The sequence below is a fragment of the Xenopus tropicalis genome, chromosome 7 (genome assembly GCF_000004195.4).
Source record: "Xenopus tropicalis strain Nigerian chromosome 7, UCB_Xtro_10.0, whole genome shotgun sequence".
In the NCBI taxonomy this organism is placed as follows: domain Eukaryota; kingdom Metazoa; phylum Chordata; class Amphibia; order Anura; family Pipidae; genus Xenopus; species Xenopus tropicalis.
Genome location: NC_030683.2, coordinates 52,807,052 through 52,827,320, shown reverse-complemented (window position 1 = coordinate 52,827,320; position 20,269 = coordinate 52,807,052). Strand labels below are relative to the sequence as shown.

Genomic DNA, 20,269 nt, shown 5'->3' with positions numbered 1-20,269 from the left:
TGTCAACACGGGGGCAGCCATTGAAGCTGGGAAAAAGGAGAAAAGGCACAGGCACATAGCAGATAACAGATAAGCTTTGTAGAATATAATGGGGTTTTATCTGTTATCTGCTAAGTAACCTGTGCCTTTTCTCCTGTAAATGGCTGCCCCCTGGCTACACAGAAGCTTTATTATATAAATTATAGTAGTCTTTCTAAGGAAAACACACCAGTTGTACCAGTGCAGGGCAGCATTACATTATATAGTAATTACTTTTATACACTTTCATTTTTTGGTGTTACAGTCCCTTTAAGAAATGGCCACATATTCTGGTATTAATTAGCTTGCATACATGTGAAAAAAGACAACAGTGTTATTGCACAAATAGTAGTGCAAGTAACTGTTTCTACAACATTTATTTATTAGTTATACAAAAGTCAAATTGTAGTTTTTTGGAAATGTGCAAGTGGATGCCCCAAAGTTATTGTTTAACTACAACTCCCAGCATCATCTGCCAGCTAACTTAGCATGTGTGTTTCAAATTTCTGGCCCTTTTCTGCTAAAAAAAAAAAAAAAAAAAAAAAAGAAGCAAGTTTTAAGTGGCTTCTTTCATGTTTTAAATAAATAACCAAGAAATAAAGTTCTTGCATCTCCATACCATAAGTCTACTAAAAATAACTTAATATTAAACCCAATAAGATTGGATTGTGTATAGCTTAGTTGGGATCACGTACAAGGTACGTTATGTCTATGAGCGATGGCTTTCCTGTAATTCAGAACTTTTAGCCCTGTTTTTTAAGCTTATACTAATGAATTGCAAGGCAGTTGCTGGGTAGAGGACTCCCAATACCATAGTCTGTTGCAGTGAAAAGCAATTACTTGATAGAGTAAGTATAGTAAGGACTGAGTGTCCCTTATCCCTTTGTAATCTGCCTGCAGTTGATTGACAGTATTGGATAAAGAACTCCCCCAAAGTCTTATAGAAATTTATATTTCTATTTGCCTCAAGATAGGCGGCTCATCTGCCTAAGGAATTATTACTTAGCTTTCTCTTTGTGGATTTAAAAAACAATAATTTCTTCATCACTGACAATCTTCAGGGCCTTGGAGCTCTTTGCACCATTACAGTACCATGCTTTTAAAGGCCAAAGCAAAAACCAGTGGGCAGTTACTCAGATCTTCCCAGCATGTGTACATGAATACAATATTTTTTTCTAACCCCTGAAAAAAGTTTACCTAATTACCTAATTGTTTGCAATGTAGCAATGACACCTTCCATTCGTATTCTTAATGTATACATGTACTTTGTGTAGTAACTATAACATTTGGCTTCTAAACTGTAGGTTATTTGAAGGGAAAAGTCCAATGAAAGCAGAGAAGCTGAAGACACTCTTTTGTTATTTTCGAAGGGTAACAGAAAAGAGTATGTACTTCATTTTAGTTTCACTTAAGTTTTACTCTTAAATTGTGTATTTTTTAATCTCGGATTGTAAATCTTGCCCATGCATTATTTTTGCAGAGCCTACAGGCTTGGTAACATTTATGAGGCAACATCTTGATTGTTTTCCGGATTGGGAAAGGTAAGATTAAATCTGTACTAAGTCATTTGTCTAATGGTAAGAGTGACTATATTTCCTCATCTATGTTTTTTTTTCTCAGTACACCGCCTACAACTTCTAATTATATGACATAATTATTTTGGTGTTAAATTTAAATGCGTAAACAGTAAGTTCAAGTAGTTAAAGAGCACCTGGTACAGTATAACCTTTCTACTAATGGATAAAAACTTTGCTAACATTCTTGTTAGAGCTGTAAATAACGAACATTAGAGTGCAGGTAATGCTTTGATTTGATTATACTTTGATTATTACTAGATCACAATTGTGAGTTGCATTTCGTCACCAGGCCTCCATTACTGCACTTTTAATAATTTCTCAATGTTTTAGCTTTGCCTTATAGACTAGAAACCTAGTAATAACATTTTTAATGGTCTGGAAACAAATTGCATGACTTTCGTCAGGAGGCAAAAACTGAAGCATCGAAGATCAAGGTGCTTCAGTGTTTGCCTCCTGACGAAAGTCCCAGTGGGGACTGAAACGTTGAGGTTTGCTATGTTTATTTTGCTCCTTTTTTCTCTCAATAAATATCATTTTATATACATTTGTATAAAACCCTGTGTGCTGGCATTACTCCTGCAATATTTTAGTTTATATGGCTCTTGCACCCTTGTGAACCGGTAACAGGAAAACAGGTGGAAGGGAGATATATTTCCCCTAGGTTCATCTCCTACTCCCTCATGTATAGCAGTGCTGAGTGGGTTAATTCCCCAAGGGAGTCCCACTGTGTGAGGGTCTGTGCCTGCCTAAAGCAGCTTGGAGCATTTTTCTCCCAAACAGAAGGTCTCTCAAAAGGTACTGTTTTTTAGTTTAGCTGGTAATCCCAGTAGGGGACCGGTAATAGAGAGGGAAGCACCCTATGTATTAGTTAGAGCCCAAGTGGGGCAATGGTTTTGTTTTGTTTATGCTCCTGCTGGATACCAGAGTCAGTAACTATATAATATAGAATATATATATATATATATATATATATATATCAATCCAAATGGTGTCCGCACTCCAAGGCTCAATATTCTGCGGGGTGCTAGCCAAAATTATGTCTGTATAGAAAATAATCATCTGTGGCCAGCACACCCTTCAATGTTTCATCAAAAATTTTTTATTTTAAATATATTGTTAAAAACTATTGTTTTTTTATCCTTGAGAAAGGTCCTAATAAGGACCAAAATGTTGGTTTTAACAATATATTTCAAATAAAAAATTTTCGATGAAACACTGAAGGGCTGAAGGGTGTGCTGGCCACAGATGATTATTTTATATATATATATATATATATATATATATATATATATATATATATATATATATAATAGAAACTAACTGGCACCGCACTCACAGGACTTATGAAAATACAAAGAGGTTTATTCAGAGTTGTGTCTAACGTTTCGGCTACCACTGCAGCCTTTCTCAAAGACAATGTGAACAAAGTGAATACACACTAATAAACACAATTTGGCGCGAAAATGGTGACGTCATAGTGTGGGAGAATACACAATATACATTACAAAGTGAAATAAGTGAACAATCTAAACAAAACTGCAGTAACAACGAATAACAGTAAAAAGCAAATCAAGTAGAAAGGAAGCGAATAGATAAGAGAAGAAAAAAAGGAAAAAAAGTCACTCGGTGCACATTAAGGTTGAACTGTAACTCACCCCCAACTGGAGTTCATCTACTTGCAAGTAGTAAAATCGCAAGTGGCACATGTCAAACCGGGTCACAGGATGAGGGCTTGGATACTGATAAGAATAAGCTGGTGTAGTGCTTAACGATCGGGCTGAGCAGGCCGATCGCCAGAGTATATCGTTTGCACAACAGCAGCATTTATAATAAAGACAGTGTAACGGATGGGTCCTGGAGGTGTATACTTACTAGTGAAAGGTGAGGTAAGCGGTATACAGTTGGGAATGTATGTCCGGTTGTCATAACTACCTGGAAACTACCGATCAGAGTGGGCGGGGCTACCGATCAGAGTGAGCGGGGCTATGCAGTGGTGCAGACTTGTCAAGGAAGTTCTCATATACAGCTAGGTTTCATGCTAGGGGATTCTTGGCACATGTCATGTAGCATAATATTTAATATTTAAGCAAGGTAGTTTAGTACTATTAGCAAAATCCACCACTGGCCACAATCGTATGGCCAGTGGTGGATTTTGCTAATAGTACTAAACTACCTTGCTTAAATATTAAATATTATGCTACATGACATGTGCCAAGAATCCCCTAGCATGAAACCTAGCTGTATATGAGAACTTCCTTGACAAGTCTGCACCACTGCATAGCCCCGCCCACTCTGATTGGTAGCCCCGCCCACTCTGATCGGTAGCTCCGCCCACTCTGATCGGTAGTTTCCAGGTAGTTATGACAACCGGACATACATTCCCAACTGTATACCGCTTACCTCACCTTTCACTAGTAAGTATACACCTCCAGGACCCATCCGTTACACTGTCTTTATTATAAATGCTGCTGTTGTGCAAACGATATACTCTGGCGATCAGCCTGCTCAGCCCGATCGTTAAGCACTACACCAGCTTATTCTTATCAGTATCCAAGCCCTCATCCTGTGACCCGGTTTGACATGTGCCACTTGCGATTTTACTACTTGCAAGTAGATGAACTCCAGTTGGGGGTGAGTTACAGTTCAACCTTAATGTGCACCGAGTGACTTTTTTTCCTTTTTTTCTTCTCTTATCTATTCGCTTCCTTTCTACTTGATTTGCTTTTTACTGTTATTCGTTGTTACTGCAGTTTTGTTTAGATTGTTCACTTATTTCACTTTGTAATGTATATTGTGTATTCTCCCACACTATGACGTCACCATTTTCGCGCCAAATTGTGTTTATTAGTGTGTATTCACTTTGTTCACATTGTCTTTGAGAAAGGCTGCAGTGGTAGCCGAAACGTTAGACACAACTCTGAATAAACCTCTTTGTATTTTCATAAGTCCTGTGAGTGCGGTGCCAGTTAGTTTCTGTTACTTTACTCCGTTTTTGTACTGCACCCAGGCATCTTTGATCTCTGTTTGTCGAGAGTGCCTGTCTGTCAGTATATTTTGTATATATATATATATATATATATACAGGTCCTTCTCAAAAAATTAGCATATTGTGTTAAAGTTCATTATTTTCTGTAATGTACTGATAAACATTAGACTTTCATATATTTTAGATTCATCACACACAACTGAAGTAGTTCAAGCCTTTTAGTGTTTTAATATTGATGATTTTGGCATACAGCTCATGAAAACCCAAAACTCCTATCTCAAAAAATTTGCATATCATGAAAAGGTTCTCAAAACGAGCTATTAACCTAATCATCTGAATCAACCAATTAACTCTAAACACCTGCAAAAGATTCCTGAGGCTTTTAAAAACTCCCAGCCTGGTTCATTACTCAAAACTGCAATCATGGGTAAGACTGCTGACCTGACTGCTGTCCAGAAGGCCATCATTGACACCCTCAAGCAAGAGGGTAAGACACAGAAAGAAATTTCTGAACGAATAGGCTGTTCCCAGAGTGCTGTATCAAGGCACCTCAGTGGGAAGTCTGTGGGAAGGAAAAATTGTGGCAGAAAACGCTGCACAACGAGAAGAGGTGACCGGACCCTGAGGAAGATTTTGGAGAAGGACCGATTCCAGACCTTGGGGGACCTGTGGAACCAGTGGACTGAGTCTGGAGTAGAAACATCCAGAGCCACCGTGTACAGGCGTGTGCAGGAAATGGGCTACAGGTGCCGCATTCCCCAGGTCAAGCCACTTTTGAACCAGAAACAGCGGCAGAAGCGCCTGACCTGGGCTACAGAGAAGCAGCACTGGACTGTTGCTCAGTGGTCCAAAGTACTTTTTTCAGATGAAAGCAACTTTTGCATGTCATTCGGAAATCAAGGTGCCAGAGTCTGGGGAGAGGGAAATGCCAAAATGCCTGAAGTCCAGTGTCAAGTACCCACAGTCAGTGATGGTCTGGGGTGCCATGTCAGCTGCTGGTGTTGGTCCACTGTGTTTTATCAAGGGCAGGGTCAATGCAGCTAGCTATCAGGAGATTTTGGAGCACTTCATGCTTCCATCTGCTGAAAAGCTTTATGGAGATGAAGATTTCATTTTTCAGCACGACCTGGCACCTGCTCACAGTGCCAAAACCACTGGTAAATGGTTTACTGACCATGGTATTACTGTGCTCAATTGGCCTGCCAACTCTCCTGACCTGAACCCCATAGAGAATCTGTGGGATATTGTGAAGAGGAAGTTGAGAGACGCAAGACCCAACACTTTGGATGAGCTTAAGGCCGCTATCGAAGCATCCTGGGCCTCCATAACACCTGAGCAGTGCCACAGGCTGATTGTCTCCATGCCACGCCACATTGAAGCAGTCATTTCTGCAAAAGGATTCCCGACCAAGTATTGAGTGCATAACTGAACATAATTATTTGAAGGTTGACTTTTTTTGTTTTAAAAACACTTTTCTTTTATTGGTCGGATGAAATATGCTAATTTTTTGAGATAGGAGTTTTGGGTTTTCATGAGCTGTATGCCAAAGTCATCAATATTAAAACACTAAAAGGCTTGAACTACTTCAATTGTGTGTGATGAATCTAAAATATATGAAGGTCTAATGTTTATCAGTACATTACAGAAAATAATGAACTTTAACACAATATGCTAATTTTTTGAGAAGGACCTGTATATATATATATATATATATATATATATATATATATATATATATATATATATATATATATATATATATATATATATATATATATATAGAAAAAGGCTGAGGCACACACTTATAGGGATAACAACCTGGGTGAAAATCAGATAAACAATGTAAATATGTAAAAAATGCTGATGCACACCAGGAAAATTTTTTGATAAAATTTTCCTGGTGTGCATCAGCATTTTATATATATATATATATATATATATATATATATATATATATATATATATATATATATATATATATATATATATATATATTCTTTTTAGAAGCCGCCACTCACGTATAAAGATCACTGGAGGCCTGGGTGCAGTATTACAAATTCAGAAAGTATGCCAAAAGAAGGATACCGCACTCGCAGGACTTACTTGAAAAAAGTTGATTTATTGTTCACTACATAGCACTGACGTTTCGGCTGTTTCCACAGCCTTTCTCAAGCCTTTCTCACTTTGAAACAGCCGAAACGTCAGTGCTATGTTGTGAACAATAAATCAACTTTTTTCAAGTAAGTCCTGCGAGTGCGGTATCCTTCTTTTGGTGTATATATATATATATATATATATATATATATATATAATATTAGCATAGTTCTGTAAGTTATAGTTTAACACCATTTTTCTGATTCTCACAGTACCATAAATCCTCTGTTTTAGCCACAGTCTCCCTTAGTGTCACAGTTCAATAGGAAAATATTGTGTTAAAATAATAGTAGTTGTGGTATATTTCACACGTGTATGTGTGTGAACAGTTGTCATATATATATATATATATATATATATATATATATATATAATATTAGCATAGTTCTGTAAGTTATAGTTTAACACCATTTTTCTGATTCTCACAGTACCATAAATCCTCTGTTTTAGCCACAGTCTCCCTTAGTGTCACAGTTCAATAGGAAAATATTGTGTTAAAATAATAGTAGTTGTGGTATATTTCACACGTGTATGTGTGTGAACAGTTGTCATAGGAAGCCATCAACATTTCCACAACACTTTTTTTGACCATATGAATGATATGAAATCATAATTTACCTTTTGGTAAACATAGTTGGGAATAATTGGTTAAGTATGGGGGATACAAATTAGGGTGCAACATTTTACAACTAATTGATCCTGTCCTTGATAGTCAGTGGTAGTCTTACAATGGACCACTGCTTTTTAACAAATATAATAAATATATATAACTGTAGATTTCTGAGCCCTGTTCTGCCTTTTCCTCCTTCTTTTATCTCCCTTCTATTTATTGCACCTGTAACTGTAACCCCCGCCACAAATTTTGATGTTATTTTCATACATAATACTGACTGTATCTGAATGAGGTAGAGCCTGTAAATACTTCTCATATTGCCTCTCCCATCATTTACTTTGTGTTTCATTTGCAGGTCTAGTAAAAAGTTAACAAGGATGCATATTACTTGTGAAGGTACTATTGAGGGAAATGGACATGGCATGCTTCAGGTTAGTTGTATGGAATGGGTACCTGCTATCACTGTATCTTATTATTGATATTTTAAAAGGAGTGTTATGAGATCAGATACAGAACTTCAAGAAATAATTGACCCACTACATTTAATAAGTTGGACAGCGCTGATCTAGAGGAGTTAAAAAATGTCCCGAACAAAGTAGACTCCAGATTGACTCCAATGTGATATTTAGATTCCATTCTTTGATCAGTAAGTTACACAAATACGTACTATAGATGGGAGTCAATTGACTTAGTTAGTAATAAAAAAAATGTTTCATTTATCAAGGGAACTTGTAAAAAACTGAACTTTTTAATGTACAACTATAGGGGTTTTTTGCCTTTCGCTGGATAATTATCCTGGGGAATATATTCATACATTCTATTTTTGACTAACTTTGTAACAGAAAACAGTTATTCAGTAATTAACAGCATCTTTTTAAATTTGCTTCTACCCCCAGCACGAAGTTAAAATTAAAAAAAAAAAGGCCTTCCATTAGATTTTTTCTTCCATTTAGATTATTCCTTCACAGCTTATAAATGAGCTTGAAAGAATATTGCGCTGAATGCTTAATATTTTTAAAAAGTCCATCCCATCTTTTTTTCTTATCTACACTTTCCAGTTTCACAATATGGATCTTTTGTTTGAGTCTAGAACTGGAAGGGCCTTACTGGCACACTATACAAAAGTAATCTTTTATTGTTTTTAGTAGCTTTATTATGTCTTTTGTTTGCTGTAGATGCTATATATAGGCATAGCATGCTACATGTAAGTTGATTATATTTAATTAAGTCTAAGGGGATGATTTTTCTTTTTTAATTACCAAATTGGCAAATCCTGAATTATATCTTAAAACTTTTTTGACTATCAGAAACATTTGTCAAATCCAATACCTGTGTCAATTCTCAGAATGTGTTTTACTTCTTTGAGCCGTCGAATGTCATTCTGATCTATTGTGTGGTAGTGTCAATAAAATGGATTCAGACAATTCTTTTCTGTTCTAGCACAGAAAATTATTACAGTGTCGGAAGAGTTTTACCAAGGAATTTTCTGCCTTTTGATTAATCCACCCTTATGTCTGCTTAGATTTCAAAATTCTCATTGAGTTAATGTCAGTATTCATTAATGAAGGTTTTTTTTTTTTTTTTTTAATCCTGTGGCTCCTCATGAGGCAGAGTTGGGCTGGGGTTTCCAAGGCTTTGACCTAAAGGCTGTCCATCCCTAACCCCCCCTTGCTGCATTCCCTTTACCTCCTTTCTCCTCCCTATCTTTGCGGCTGTGATCAGGGGAAAGAAGGCAGTCGGGGCATGGATGTGGCCTTGGGTCGGCAGGGCCCATTAAAACCTAGGTCCACTGGGTTTTATACCAGGTTCCTGATAGCACAGTCCGACCCCCTCACTCAAGAGTGTCTAAGTACCAAATTAATTTATATGTATCATCCCAATAAGAACCTTGCATCACCCCCAGTATATTTAAGGCAGGGCTGTGTAAACTGCCCTGGACTCCAGGACAATGGGGCAGGCTTAGTATTTTCAGCCTCATCTCCTAGTATTATATTCCCTGTTATTTTAAATGTACAGTTACTCAGAAAATGTGATTTAAATCGTTTGTTACCTTTTAAAAATGTCCTCATATCAAAATGAGGGTCCCTTGTCTTGTCTGCTTCTGGCCCTATCAGACTCCGTTCTTGATCATGGTGTTTAGTGGAGATGCAATGTACCATATCAGCTCTTTGATCTTATTCTTAGCACTTTTATTTGCACATGATGTACTGTGCAGAACAGTCTCAGTTAAAGCAATAGGTCTTGTATATTATGGTGTGACCTGCCTGCTACCAGCAACAATTCTCTTCAGCCAAAATTGAGACTTAATCACAGGTAGAGGGCTGCATTCTGATGTACTGTTATAACTAGCAACCCTTCCACTGTCACAAAACAACTGACTAGCTTTGAATACAGTTTTCGCCCTGTGACGCCAGCTCACATGAAGGGACATGCTTTCTTGTCATTATCCAATGGCACAACTCCCCTAGCTATTGATAAACAAGAACTGTCTGCATGCTTTGCCTGAAAGTAGTTATTCAGTAACGGATGGAAAGCCATCTTCTGATATGTTCTACTGCATTATTACATGTTCCTCCATGTAAGCAGAGCTCCCCTCCCCAGCTGTTATAGAAACACCCGTTATGTGTATAATAAAATAATTTTATCTTTGTAAGCATTTTACAATAAAATATTTTTTTCATCAGGTGGATTTTGCCAACCGCTTTGTCGGGGGTGGTGTCACTGGTGGAGGCCTTGTTCAAGAAGAAATTCGATTCCTTATAAACCCTGAATTGATAGTATCACGTCTTTTCACAGAAGTATTGGATTCCAATGAATGCCTGATTATAACAGGTAAGTCAAGGTGACTAAGATGTATTACAGTATGTTATCTCCACTGGAATTGTTCAGCTGGTGGAGAGGGGCCCAATCTTGCCACTTTAGTCTTTCATATAATCTGTCATATACTTCAATAGAATCTGCATGTCACTGTATTGTAGTTTAGCTCTAAGAAATAAGTGCAGAATTTGGTGTGTATATTTTAATTTCTTACTCTGTCTTACTTACTGTTTTTTACTTACTGTTTTTTGGACAGACTTAAAATATTGTAATAAAAGTATGCCCCACCCCACACTACAGTATATTTTGTGATGTTATATGGGCCACTTAAAGCATATGTAAAATTTACTCACTAGCAGCATACTTATTTATTTTTTAGATGTTTTGTATGCATATCTTGGACTTATACTTAAAAAAAAATTTACCCATAATTTATTTTTCATAACCCAAATCCATTTTAATCTAATAAGAAAGTAAACTCTCATTCTGAAGGAAAAACTACATATCATAATGAGTTCAAGGCATGTATAATTACATGGGAAACACAATACCTTTAAAAATCACACTCTCTTACACCCTCATACACATGTGTACATTTCTAAAATTGGATCTGTAAATTAAAATTGATAGGTGTTATAGCAAACTTTGTTATTAGATATCCTGCCCTAATGTAAGAAGCCTTAAGAACATTGGCTTTATTTTTCTTTGCTACTGTGTTTATAGAAATTGCTCACAATAGAAATCTTGATAATCAGAAATGGTGCCTGAGTAAGATAGGAAGAAATTAGACTTTTTTGTAGACATTTTGAATATTTCACATTTAGGCCAGGCATAGGAGGGGGATGTACTGAGGTAAAAACTAAGTAAGCTTTATCAGAAAGGTCTATGTAAATACAACCATAAGCACTTAAAGTAATGCTGCACTCTGAGTCCTCTATCAAAAGAAACACAGGATTTCTGGTTTCCTTTTTTGTAAACATGTTCTTAGGGTATCTGACTTCCTCCCTCAGAAAAACGCTTCATTCCTGGGGCCAGAGTCTGCCCAGCTCTCATCTTTCTCCTCTCTCCTGCTCCCCCCTCCCATAACAATTCATAAAACTCACTCCCCCCACCCTTAGGAATGTATGATCTGAGCTATAAGGGCTAGACTGCAAACAGGAAGCTATGAACACCAAGCTAAAATGACAGCTGCAATCAGAAAAAGCTTCTAGGGCTCTTTACTCAGGTATGCTAAAGTTTTCTGCAGAATAAATATAGTGTTCTAGGTGGCTCTAATGTGGTGAATCTATTGGAAGTAAAATGCTAAAATGACTTTCCTTCTCCTTTAAATGGCTAACAGCAAAGTTGATTGGAGGTTTGTAATTAACTTATAGCTGTAAGAGTACATTGATCTCAGGCCAACAAGGTTAGAGGGTTCTGCCAGAAATTATAATTAAATAAAAGAAAATAGCTGCATGGCAGCTATGAAACGGATTAGCAGTTTATTCACCATCTGTATGTCAGCATATATACAACATGATATTAGCCATGTAGAAACGCATGGTGCATTGCATTCAGGAGGTAAAACCATGGTGTAAATACAGATGTAATCTGGACCCCTACTTAGTATCACACACCATTATAGAAAACGTGTACATAACCAAAATTCTCATCAGCAGGTAGATTTTTTTTTTTTTTTAGCTTCACCTTTACAAAACGACTTTGTCTTAGTGCCTACTAATGAATTAAGTTGGTATCATGTTCTGTTCCATTAATGGAAATGGCCATTTCATCATCTTTGTTAGAGACCTGGCTGCCTTCCATTTACCTACTCTGGACTGTCTTTCCCTTATACCATACACCAATAAATTATCTGCCTTACAAGAGTGGTATTCGTGACTTGAATCTAATGAATGTAACTGCCCAGCTTTAATTTGCACAAGCGCAAAAGAAATTGCCAACAAATTAAATTTGCTGTAGATTTTTCTGTACCTGCTCAGCTTCAGTTTCATAATGGTTATTGCAGAAGGCAGTGCTACAGAATTCTTTGTGTTTTGTTTTTGATTTAACCTTGGCAAATATTGTCTGCATTACAGAACAAATAACAATGCTAAGTGGTTTGGTCTTAAATCCCTTATATCTCAGGATATAAGGATCTAATCTCTTATCCGGAAACCTGATACAGTGTACCAGAAAGTTCCAAATTACAGAAAGGCCATTTCCCATAGACCGTATTTAATAAATCTAATTTTTTTTAAATTATTTACTCGCTCTCTCTAAATAATAAAGCAGTCCCTTCTACTTGATCCCTGCTGAGTTATGATAATTACATGTTAGTGCTCCTGTTAGCAGAAAACTCCTCTTCTTCAGCTTCCTCTTTCTTCGATTACCCCAGGCAGATGCATGTGCAGCAGTGTATAAAAGTTTCTTACTCTACTGCCCATGCTCACCTGCGTAAAAAATGAAGCAGCAGGAAGTGGGTCTTTCTGTGATGAGTGGAATAGGGGCTCAAAGGTAAGAGTGAAAGTTTAGAAGAAAATATGGTATTACAATTGTGAGACAAAAGAGGTGGAAGAGGGTGTACTAATCAAAAATTGCATCGACTGATGGGGCTTATTCTTCACGGATGGTAGCACCCAAATCCATCTGTATCAGTTTCTGTAATTCAGAAATATAAATGTGACTGTTTCTTTGGCCCAAAAAAACAGCTGTGAAAAATGGTGTCAGACATTCCATTATAGCTAGTGACTGGCAGAATACACCCTGGGTATCATGAGACATAGGGTTAACTTGCATTTTTGGCCAGTAACCACATGACTTTGTTTCTGCCCCTCATTAGTAACATATAAGGCATTTTCTACAACTTAGTCTGCCAGAAAGGCTACAAATAGGAACTGTTAAAGGAGAGCTTAAGCTTAGCCTAGTGAGTCAGAACTCCTGCATATTATGTTTTTTAGATTCTGTGCCAGACCAAGGTGACCACAGCCCTTTAAAAGCAGTGATCTGTGCCTCCAAAGATGCCCCCAGTAGCTCCCAATCTTGTTTTCTGCTGATTCCCAGCACATGCTCTGGGCTGCTGTCATTTACCTGAGTTTAGGGACTGACTCGCAATATACAGTATATACTGTATATAGTATGTAAATGTCACAGTACAAGGCTAATTAGTAACTACATTCAAATTCTCATTACATAGAGGCTTAGAACCCAGTACAGTCTGCATAAGAATTTAATACAGTTATGGATCTGTTATCCGGAAAACCTATTATCCAGAAAGTTCAGAATTATAGGAAGACTATCTCACATTATAAGCAAACAATTCTAGTTTTGAAATGATTTCTTTTTTCTGTGTAATGATAAAACAGTAGCTTGTATTTGATCCCAACTAAGATATAATTAATTGGGTTATTGGGTGCAAAAGAACACTATTGGGTTTAATTTATGTTTAAATTATTTTTTTTAATAGACTTTTTAGGTATGAAGATCCTATTTACAAAAGGATCCCTTATCTGGAAAACCAGGTCCCAAGGATTTTGGATAATAGGTCTGATACCTGTATTCAGCCCTGTAGCATCAGTTTCTCTGATGAGTAAACCTGATTTTCCTCTTGATGATTAGCAAAACTAAACTAACAAAACTAAACATCTCACAGCTGCCCGTGCCACACTGAGCATGTGCTTGTCACTAACATTCCTGCAAAAAACTAAAATGGTAACCCCTGTTCACCGCTTTAAGGGCCTGAATCATTTCAGTTGTATAGATTACTTATAGCATTAGGCTGATACAGAAAGTTCAGTATATAAAATAGAACATCTTTATTTCTTTCTTTTAAGGTATTTGTGACGAAATTAAAGTGAAAGGAATAGCTGTAATTTAAAGCCATTGGCCTGGTTGCCATTTTCTGGGCTTAACTTTTCTTTTTAACTCTGTTAATGTCAGCCCAAATAATATGAAAATATAATCATAATTCTTTACCAGATTTTTTATGATTTTCTAGCACTTTCTGAAACAATAAAGACAAAATAGTGTAAAATGTTTTTACAAGGAGTAATGGTAGAGTAAACAAATTAATACTCACAAGCCAGGGTTACCAATAGGCAACCACTGTATAGGCAGGTGGGGAGATTATCCTGACCCCACTCAGGAATAAGAAGTCGCTCTCTGTAGAAGGAAGAAAAAAGGGGATGACACCCCTCCACTCGGGGTGGACTCGGTATAATGATAAAACAAAACAGAGGCGCCAAAAGGATAAAATTAGCTAAAAACACTTAAAAACCCAATGGGTAATTAAGAGGAGGTAGTAATGAACTTACCTTCTCCAGGCAGACACCAACAAAAGTGGTAATTTTCAATAATAATTTATTCACAACAACAAATGATTAATGTGGTCTAATGTGGTCCTTGTAGGTGCAGAGCAGTACAGTGAATACACTGGATATTCAGAGACCTATAAGTGGGCTCGTGTTCATGAAGATGAGTCTCCCAGGTAAGGAGATATTATGTTTGTTTTCCTCTTTAACGTTTCATGTTGGACATGTAGTTATGCAATAATTGGTATTGCAGAAACGAGTTCTTCAGTTTGATTCTGCCAGGGACACTGTCAGAACATTTCATCTGCCAATGCACCAGGTTGGCCAGTGCATTGGCAGATGAGGAAGTAAAAAGAAGACACATGTCTTTATGTCCTGCTGTTCTGACTATAAAACAATAGTAAGGTGGCCATAACTTATATGACCCACATCATTTATTTTCAACTTACAGATTTGTCACACACTGGACAGTTGACCCATGAATGAATGCTAAGAAAGGGTGACTAAACCCTCCCACATTGTTGTACCTCTTTTACCTTTAGTAAATGGGGTAGGTAGCTTCTAAGGTGCACTTGTCGGGTTGTTGCTTATATCTTTTAGGCAATGAGCACCTAGACCTGTGATATCCAGTGGGTGGCAGTTGCCACTGGGAAAGTTAAGGACCTGTGCACCACTTTCTGACTTGTCATCAAAGTGTTGCCTGTAAAACGTTACAATGACATTGTCCATAAAGGAAAAAACATAAAAATGTTTACGATATTGGAAAATATTATTACTTGCATCCCCAGTACAACTGTAATATCTTATTTAATAGGGATGAATGGCAGAGACGAACTACAGAAATTGTTGCTATTGATGCTTTCCAATTCAGACGACCCATTGACCAGTTTATCCCTGAGAAGATTGAGAGAGAGCTAAATAAGGCATGTGTCTGTTTTAAGTTAACTAATTTAAATTGATTTTCAAGAATGACTGTTTAATACTAAAAGAACATTTGGTTTTTCTCAGCCCCTACTAAAACCTCTGGTTACGGGACACAGCTAGTTGAGAAAGTTCCATATTCCCTAAGCACACCAGCAAAACAACAGTCAGATATGCAGAATTATATCTCCCACATGCACTTGTTTACAAACACAAAATTTAGGACATCAGCCAGGAAACTTATGAGTAAACTGATGACATATTCACAGGACAGTAGTGTTCAAGCGCGGGGTTACATTCAGGTGATTGCACCCAAACAAGTATTTGAAAAGCTTGAGGAAAATCATTGGAGAGCCACATTCAGCCTGTGGCCCCACCAGTGTTTTGTGGTCCACAAATACCCCTAACTAATATAACTTGCTCCCAACATCCATCCCCAATATTAAGTATAAGAACAATGTTGGGTGCTTGTAAAGGTGTACATTTGAGCAGCACACCCTCAGATTGTGTGTATGTAGCCTTCATCTTTGTAGCACTATAGTGAATCAGGTCACTCAAAGGGTTACCCGACCTGATGCATTTTTGGTAACAGAATTTTTTGGACAAGGGTACTTGGTTATATTTTAAACATCCCTGTCCACTAGTCTCATGGAACAAGAAATCAAGAGCAATACAGTGCTGAAAATGAATTACTTAGTGTGAACAGTGCTCACTCAGGATAACATAGGGCAGCAGCTTTGAAGTGCAGACACATGTTACAATATGGGGGGGGGGGGGGCTCAGGAGGTACAAAATATTCTTCTTTTAATTTACCATTTTCTTCTCCATTATATGCCAAAATGATTCTAAGGATGAAAAAACGTAGAAGACAGAGTAGGAGCCAAACCCACAAATAAAACCATAAAACTGAACCTTCACAGATTCCTTTTCTTTATTTTTTTGACCCTAACAACTAAACAGCACTTTCAGATGTAGTCTTGCAGATTAGGAGAAAATATACTTCATTATCAAACAAACTCTTAAATTTAGGACAGCATGCATGTTATATTTTACATCAAAATATCCATAACTATGGTATGCATTTCTATTAATCTTTTTAATAAGACACATCGTTGTTTGTTTTTGGGGTAGAGAACCGTTCTATGGTTTTCCTAGACTCCAGGTAATTTATCAGTTCATGTTCTTTGTATGAAACTCGCCCCAATCAATCAGCAGAAGTAATGCAATTACATTTTCAAGCTATCACTTTGGTTAAGATAAATTTTGTTTTGAGAACTTGCATCCAGTTAAAATATCACTGAAAATAGTATTTGAGAAGAAAAAGAAACCTTGAGTAAGGAAGGTGTGTAGACAAACAAAGTCATTTTAAAAATACAGTTGACAACTTAATTGGCACTGCAGATTGCATAGCTGGGCACACACACACACACACACACTCTCTCTCTCTCACCTTTCTGTGGAATCCATGCTGGATAATTTATTACACTGAAATATTTTTACGCTGAGGGCACACAGTGTACCATCTGCTGCTCTTCACCTGTGTTTAGTACACAGGCAGAGAAAAGCCAATCTGCTTCTATTCGCTACTGTGTGTAGCTCCACTGACAATTATAGCATCGGCCTCAACACATCTACAGAGGGAAAATAGGCTTGAAAATCGATGTTTTCCCTTTTTTGCCCACTGTGCATATCAATCAATAGCAGTGGATCTGCTTTTCTCCACCTCCATACATAACGCAAGTGGAAATCCCCTTTCAAAGCATATTTACCATAACTTAAATAAACTGCCTTTTATTGCTTGACGAGAGCACTTACATAGTAAGTTGGGTTGAAAAAAGACATACGTCCATCACGTTCAACCATAATAAACTTTTTTTTTTTTTATAACCTTTGCTAAATAAATTATTAAAATCTTGTTTAGTTTGCTCAAGTAACATGATAGAAAAGGATTTAGAAATTATTTCTTAGGGTGACAGGTCACCTTTAAACATAAATCACCTTCTCTAGCAATGCTCCCTCTCCTTGCAGTGTTCCAGCTTGTTGCATCCCTGTCTTAACCAAAGTCACATAGCCAAGGGATGCTGAGAGTTATTTGTCTGCATCAGCCCTGTGTGACAGCATTAACCTCTAACTTTAAGTGCTACTGCTGACCCTTTAAGCCTCCGTCCAGAAGATTAATCTTCAAGTTTGTCAATGCATACACCATATACCCATCACTAACTATACAAACTCTGTTTATACACTGTTTACCAGTTGCTCCAAACTGTGGGGCTGGCCCCAGGGGGACCCAAAACAGCGACTTGGGGGTGCTGATTAGGGGGAAATTTGTGGAGGCTGCATTTATTCTGTTACTCCTAAAACCCAGGCTTATTGAAGACTTTTTTGATGCTGTCGATTTTCTTTTTGGAAATTTAGGCTGAAATATACATCATAAGTTTATATATCTGTTTATTTGTTTTAAGGGAACCTTATGGAATGTTGGACCTCAACATTGGCATGAACCAATGAAGAGACCGAAGACCTCTGCTATATACCATACCTGCAGACCTTAGCACTAAGTGCCTATACACATACATTCACACATATTGCCTTGATTACTAACTGCACACACACTCACTCCAATAAAGCACTGAATTCCCACCCTGGCAAAAACATGATTCATACACAGATTCACTGGCACAATGACATATATATAAATATGAATTAATAAGCAGATTATAAAAATTGTAACATATACACTTTCATAAACTGAAAGTCACAAAATCATGTAAAGCAATTTACAGACTTTTAGCAAAGAAGGGCAATAACACACGCACACTTTGTAATATACACAATGCCGCACAGTAGCACAGGGAAATATACTTACATACCCCCAAACAATGTAGGTCTCTAAAAATACATAATATAAACAAGCTTATATGTTAAACCCTGCTTCATCTAAATAAACCATTTTCTTAAAAATATACTTTTTTTTTAGCAGTATGTGCTATTGGGTACTCCTAAATAGAAAATTGCTATTTAAAATAATTAAGGTCTGCCTCCAGGGATCATAGGATTCACAGTGCACACAAACAAGCCAAGGCACACATACATGCTAGGCCACATCAGCCAATTGATGGACAGAGTTCTGTCTTTTGCTTCAACACTTCTTCCTGTTACAGTTAGAGCTGCATTATTTCTGGACTTGTGATCTCTGAGGGAGCACACAGCCCATCACTAAATGATGGATCAAGGGAAAGGTTGTTAAAGGGCAATACTTACTGATAAATATATTCCAGTTTGGTGAGATTCTTTACTAAACCCCCAGAATGAAGTATTCATTCTGGGGGTGTAGTATTACTTAAAATTTACCCCTAAGTGACTGATCTAGTCCCAGTGTGTCCAGTACCAATGTTTGTGTGTATTGGTGCATATGTTTGTATGTGTTCTTTAAAGTTGGACCTGTAATCTAATCCTTTCACTAATTCAAAGGACTGCCTGACATCATTAGTATATTGTACTAGCATGATTTTCCTTTTCTAATTAACTATTCTTTATTATATAATGAATGTAGTCTAGAACCATACTAGCATCTCTTAAAACAGAGAGGAACATTCAAAAAAGACAATTTTTTAAAAATGTCATGTTTTCTAATACAGGCTTTTTGTGGGTTTTACCGTGCTGATGTAAATCCAAAAAACTTGTCTGCAGTGGCCACCGGCAACTGGGGCTGTGGTGCGTTTGGAGGTGATCCTAGATTAAAAGGTAACCTTATAAAGAACTGCATGTTTTAATAATAAAATTTTTTTTGACTATAAATGCTGCACTTTCCGTTTTTGAGCTTCTTTACCAGTCCACGGCCACAAAAGACCTAAAGAAGTGAAGATCTGTGCCTTTAAGCATGCCCCCAATAGATACTCATCCATTTTCTCCTGATTCACATCACATTGTCTTGGCTGCTCTCAGTTACCTGAGCTAAGGGACTGACTTGCAATATCAACATGCATACAATATAAAACCCATAATATTAGGCTGATAAGTAATTTAATTCATATTCTGAAAAACATTGGCAGAATTAATAATCAACCCTGTAGTGTCAGCACCTATGATGAATTTAAACTCACTTTGTGCTAGTGTATTAATGATTCCAACATCCCAGCAGCCCAGGGCATGCTAAGCATGGAGATATGGAGTTTCTGTGGCCAACATTAAAGGCACAGATGATTACTGTTATAAAGCTACTGAACCACTAGGTTGTGCAGTAAATTTAGTATATTAAAAAAAATAACACGTCTAGCTATATTTTATGTTAAGGTTTAGTTCTCCTTTAATCTGATAGTTCCAAGACTGTTCTCCTGATTCTTAAGAGTAAAAGAGGGATATGTAAATGTAAAATATGTAAAATACTGTATAATAACTATATAAAATGTAATAGCCATGGAAAGCATTAATTGATCGTCTCTTTCTCAGCCAACCCGTATCTGTGTCTTTCCACTTTGCGTGCTACTTCCGTGCGCATCCTTTGTGACTCGCGCTAAACCTGTGATGGTCGCCCATATTTCAGCCCAAACCTGCCTGACCTGTGCATAAACCAATCGTTTTTGGGTCTACCCACACATGACTACTCTGCTCTGCTTGCTGTTGCTTAAAACAATGTAGTAGAAACTTGCTGATTAACAGACCTGGGACATATCACACAAAGCATTGTGTGAATTGCAGTCCTGGTAGGAGGAAGGCCTGCTTTGTTTCAGTAGTTAAAACCAGCAGTGCAGAAGTAGGCAAAGTACTGGGTTCAACTACAATTACTTTTTTTTTTTTTTTTTTTTTTAAACAAGCAATTAATTTGCCGTTGTTCATGAATATTTGGCCACAGGAGGGCACAATTACTTTAGTCTATGTATAAGATGCAATATATTAA

At 37.1% G+C, this 20,269-nt stretch overlaps 1 protein-coding gene across 3 annotated transcripts in view; it reads left to right on the top strand.

Moving 5' to 3' along the window:
- parg (poly(ADP-ribose) glycohydrolase) overlaps positions 1-20,269 on the top strand; it is a 64,198-nt gene that overhangs the window by 36,993 nt on the left and 6,936 nt on the right. For all 3 annotated transcript variants that reach the window (XM_018095271.2, XM_031904831.1, NM_001127042.1), the window contains exons 9-15: positions 1,323-1,402; positions 1,499-1,559; positions 7,704-7,779; positions 10,033-10,180; positions 14,549-14,627; positions 15,266-15,374; positions 19,011-19,116. In XM_018095271.2, the coding sequence (XP_017950760.2) occupies positions 1,323-1,402; positions 1,499-1,559; positions 7,704-7,779; positions 10,033-10,180; positions 14,549-14,627; positions 15,266-15,374; positions 19,011-19,116 (659 nt within the window). The remainder of the gene's footprint in view (positions 1-1,322; positions 1,403-1,498; positions 1,560-7,703; positions 7,780-10,032; positions 10,181-14,548; positions 14,628-15,265; positions 15,375-19,010; positions 19,117-20,269) is intronic.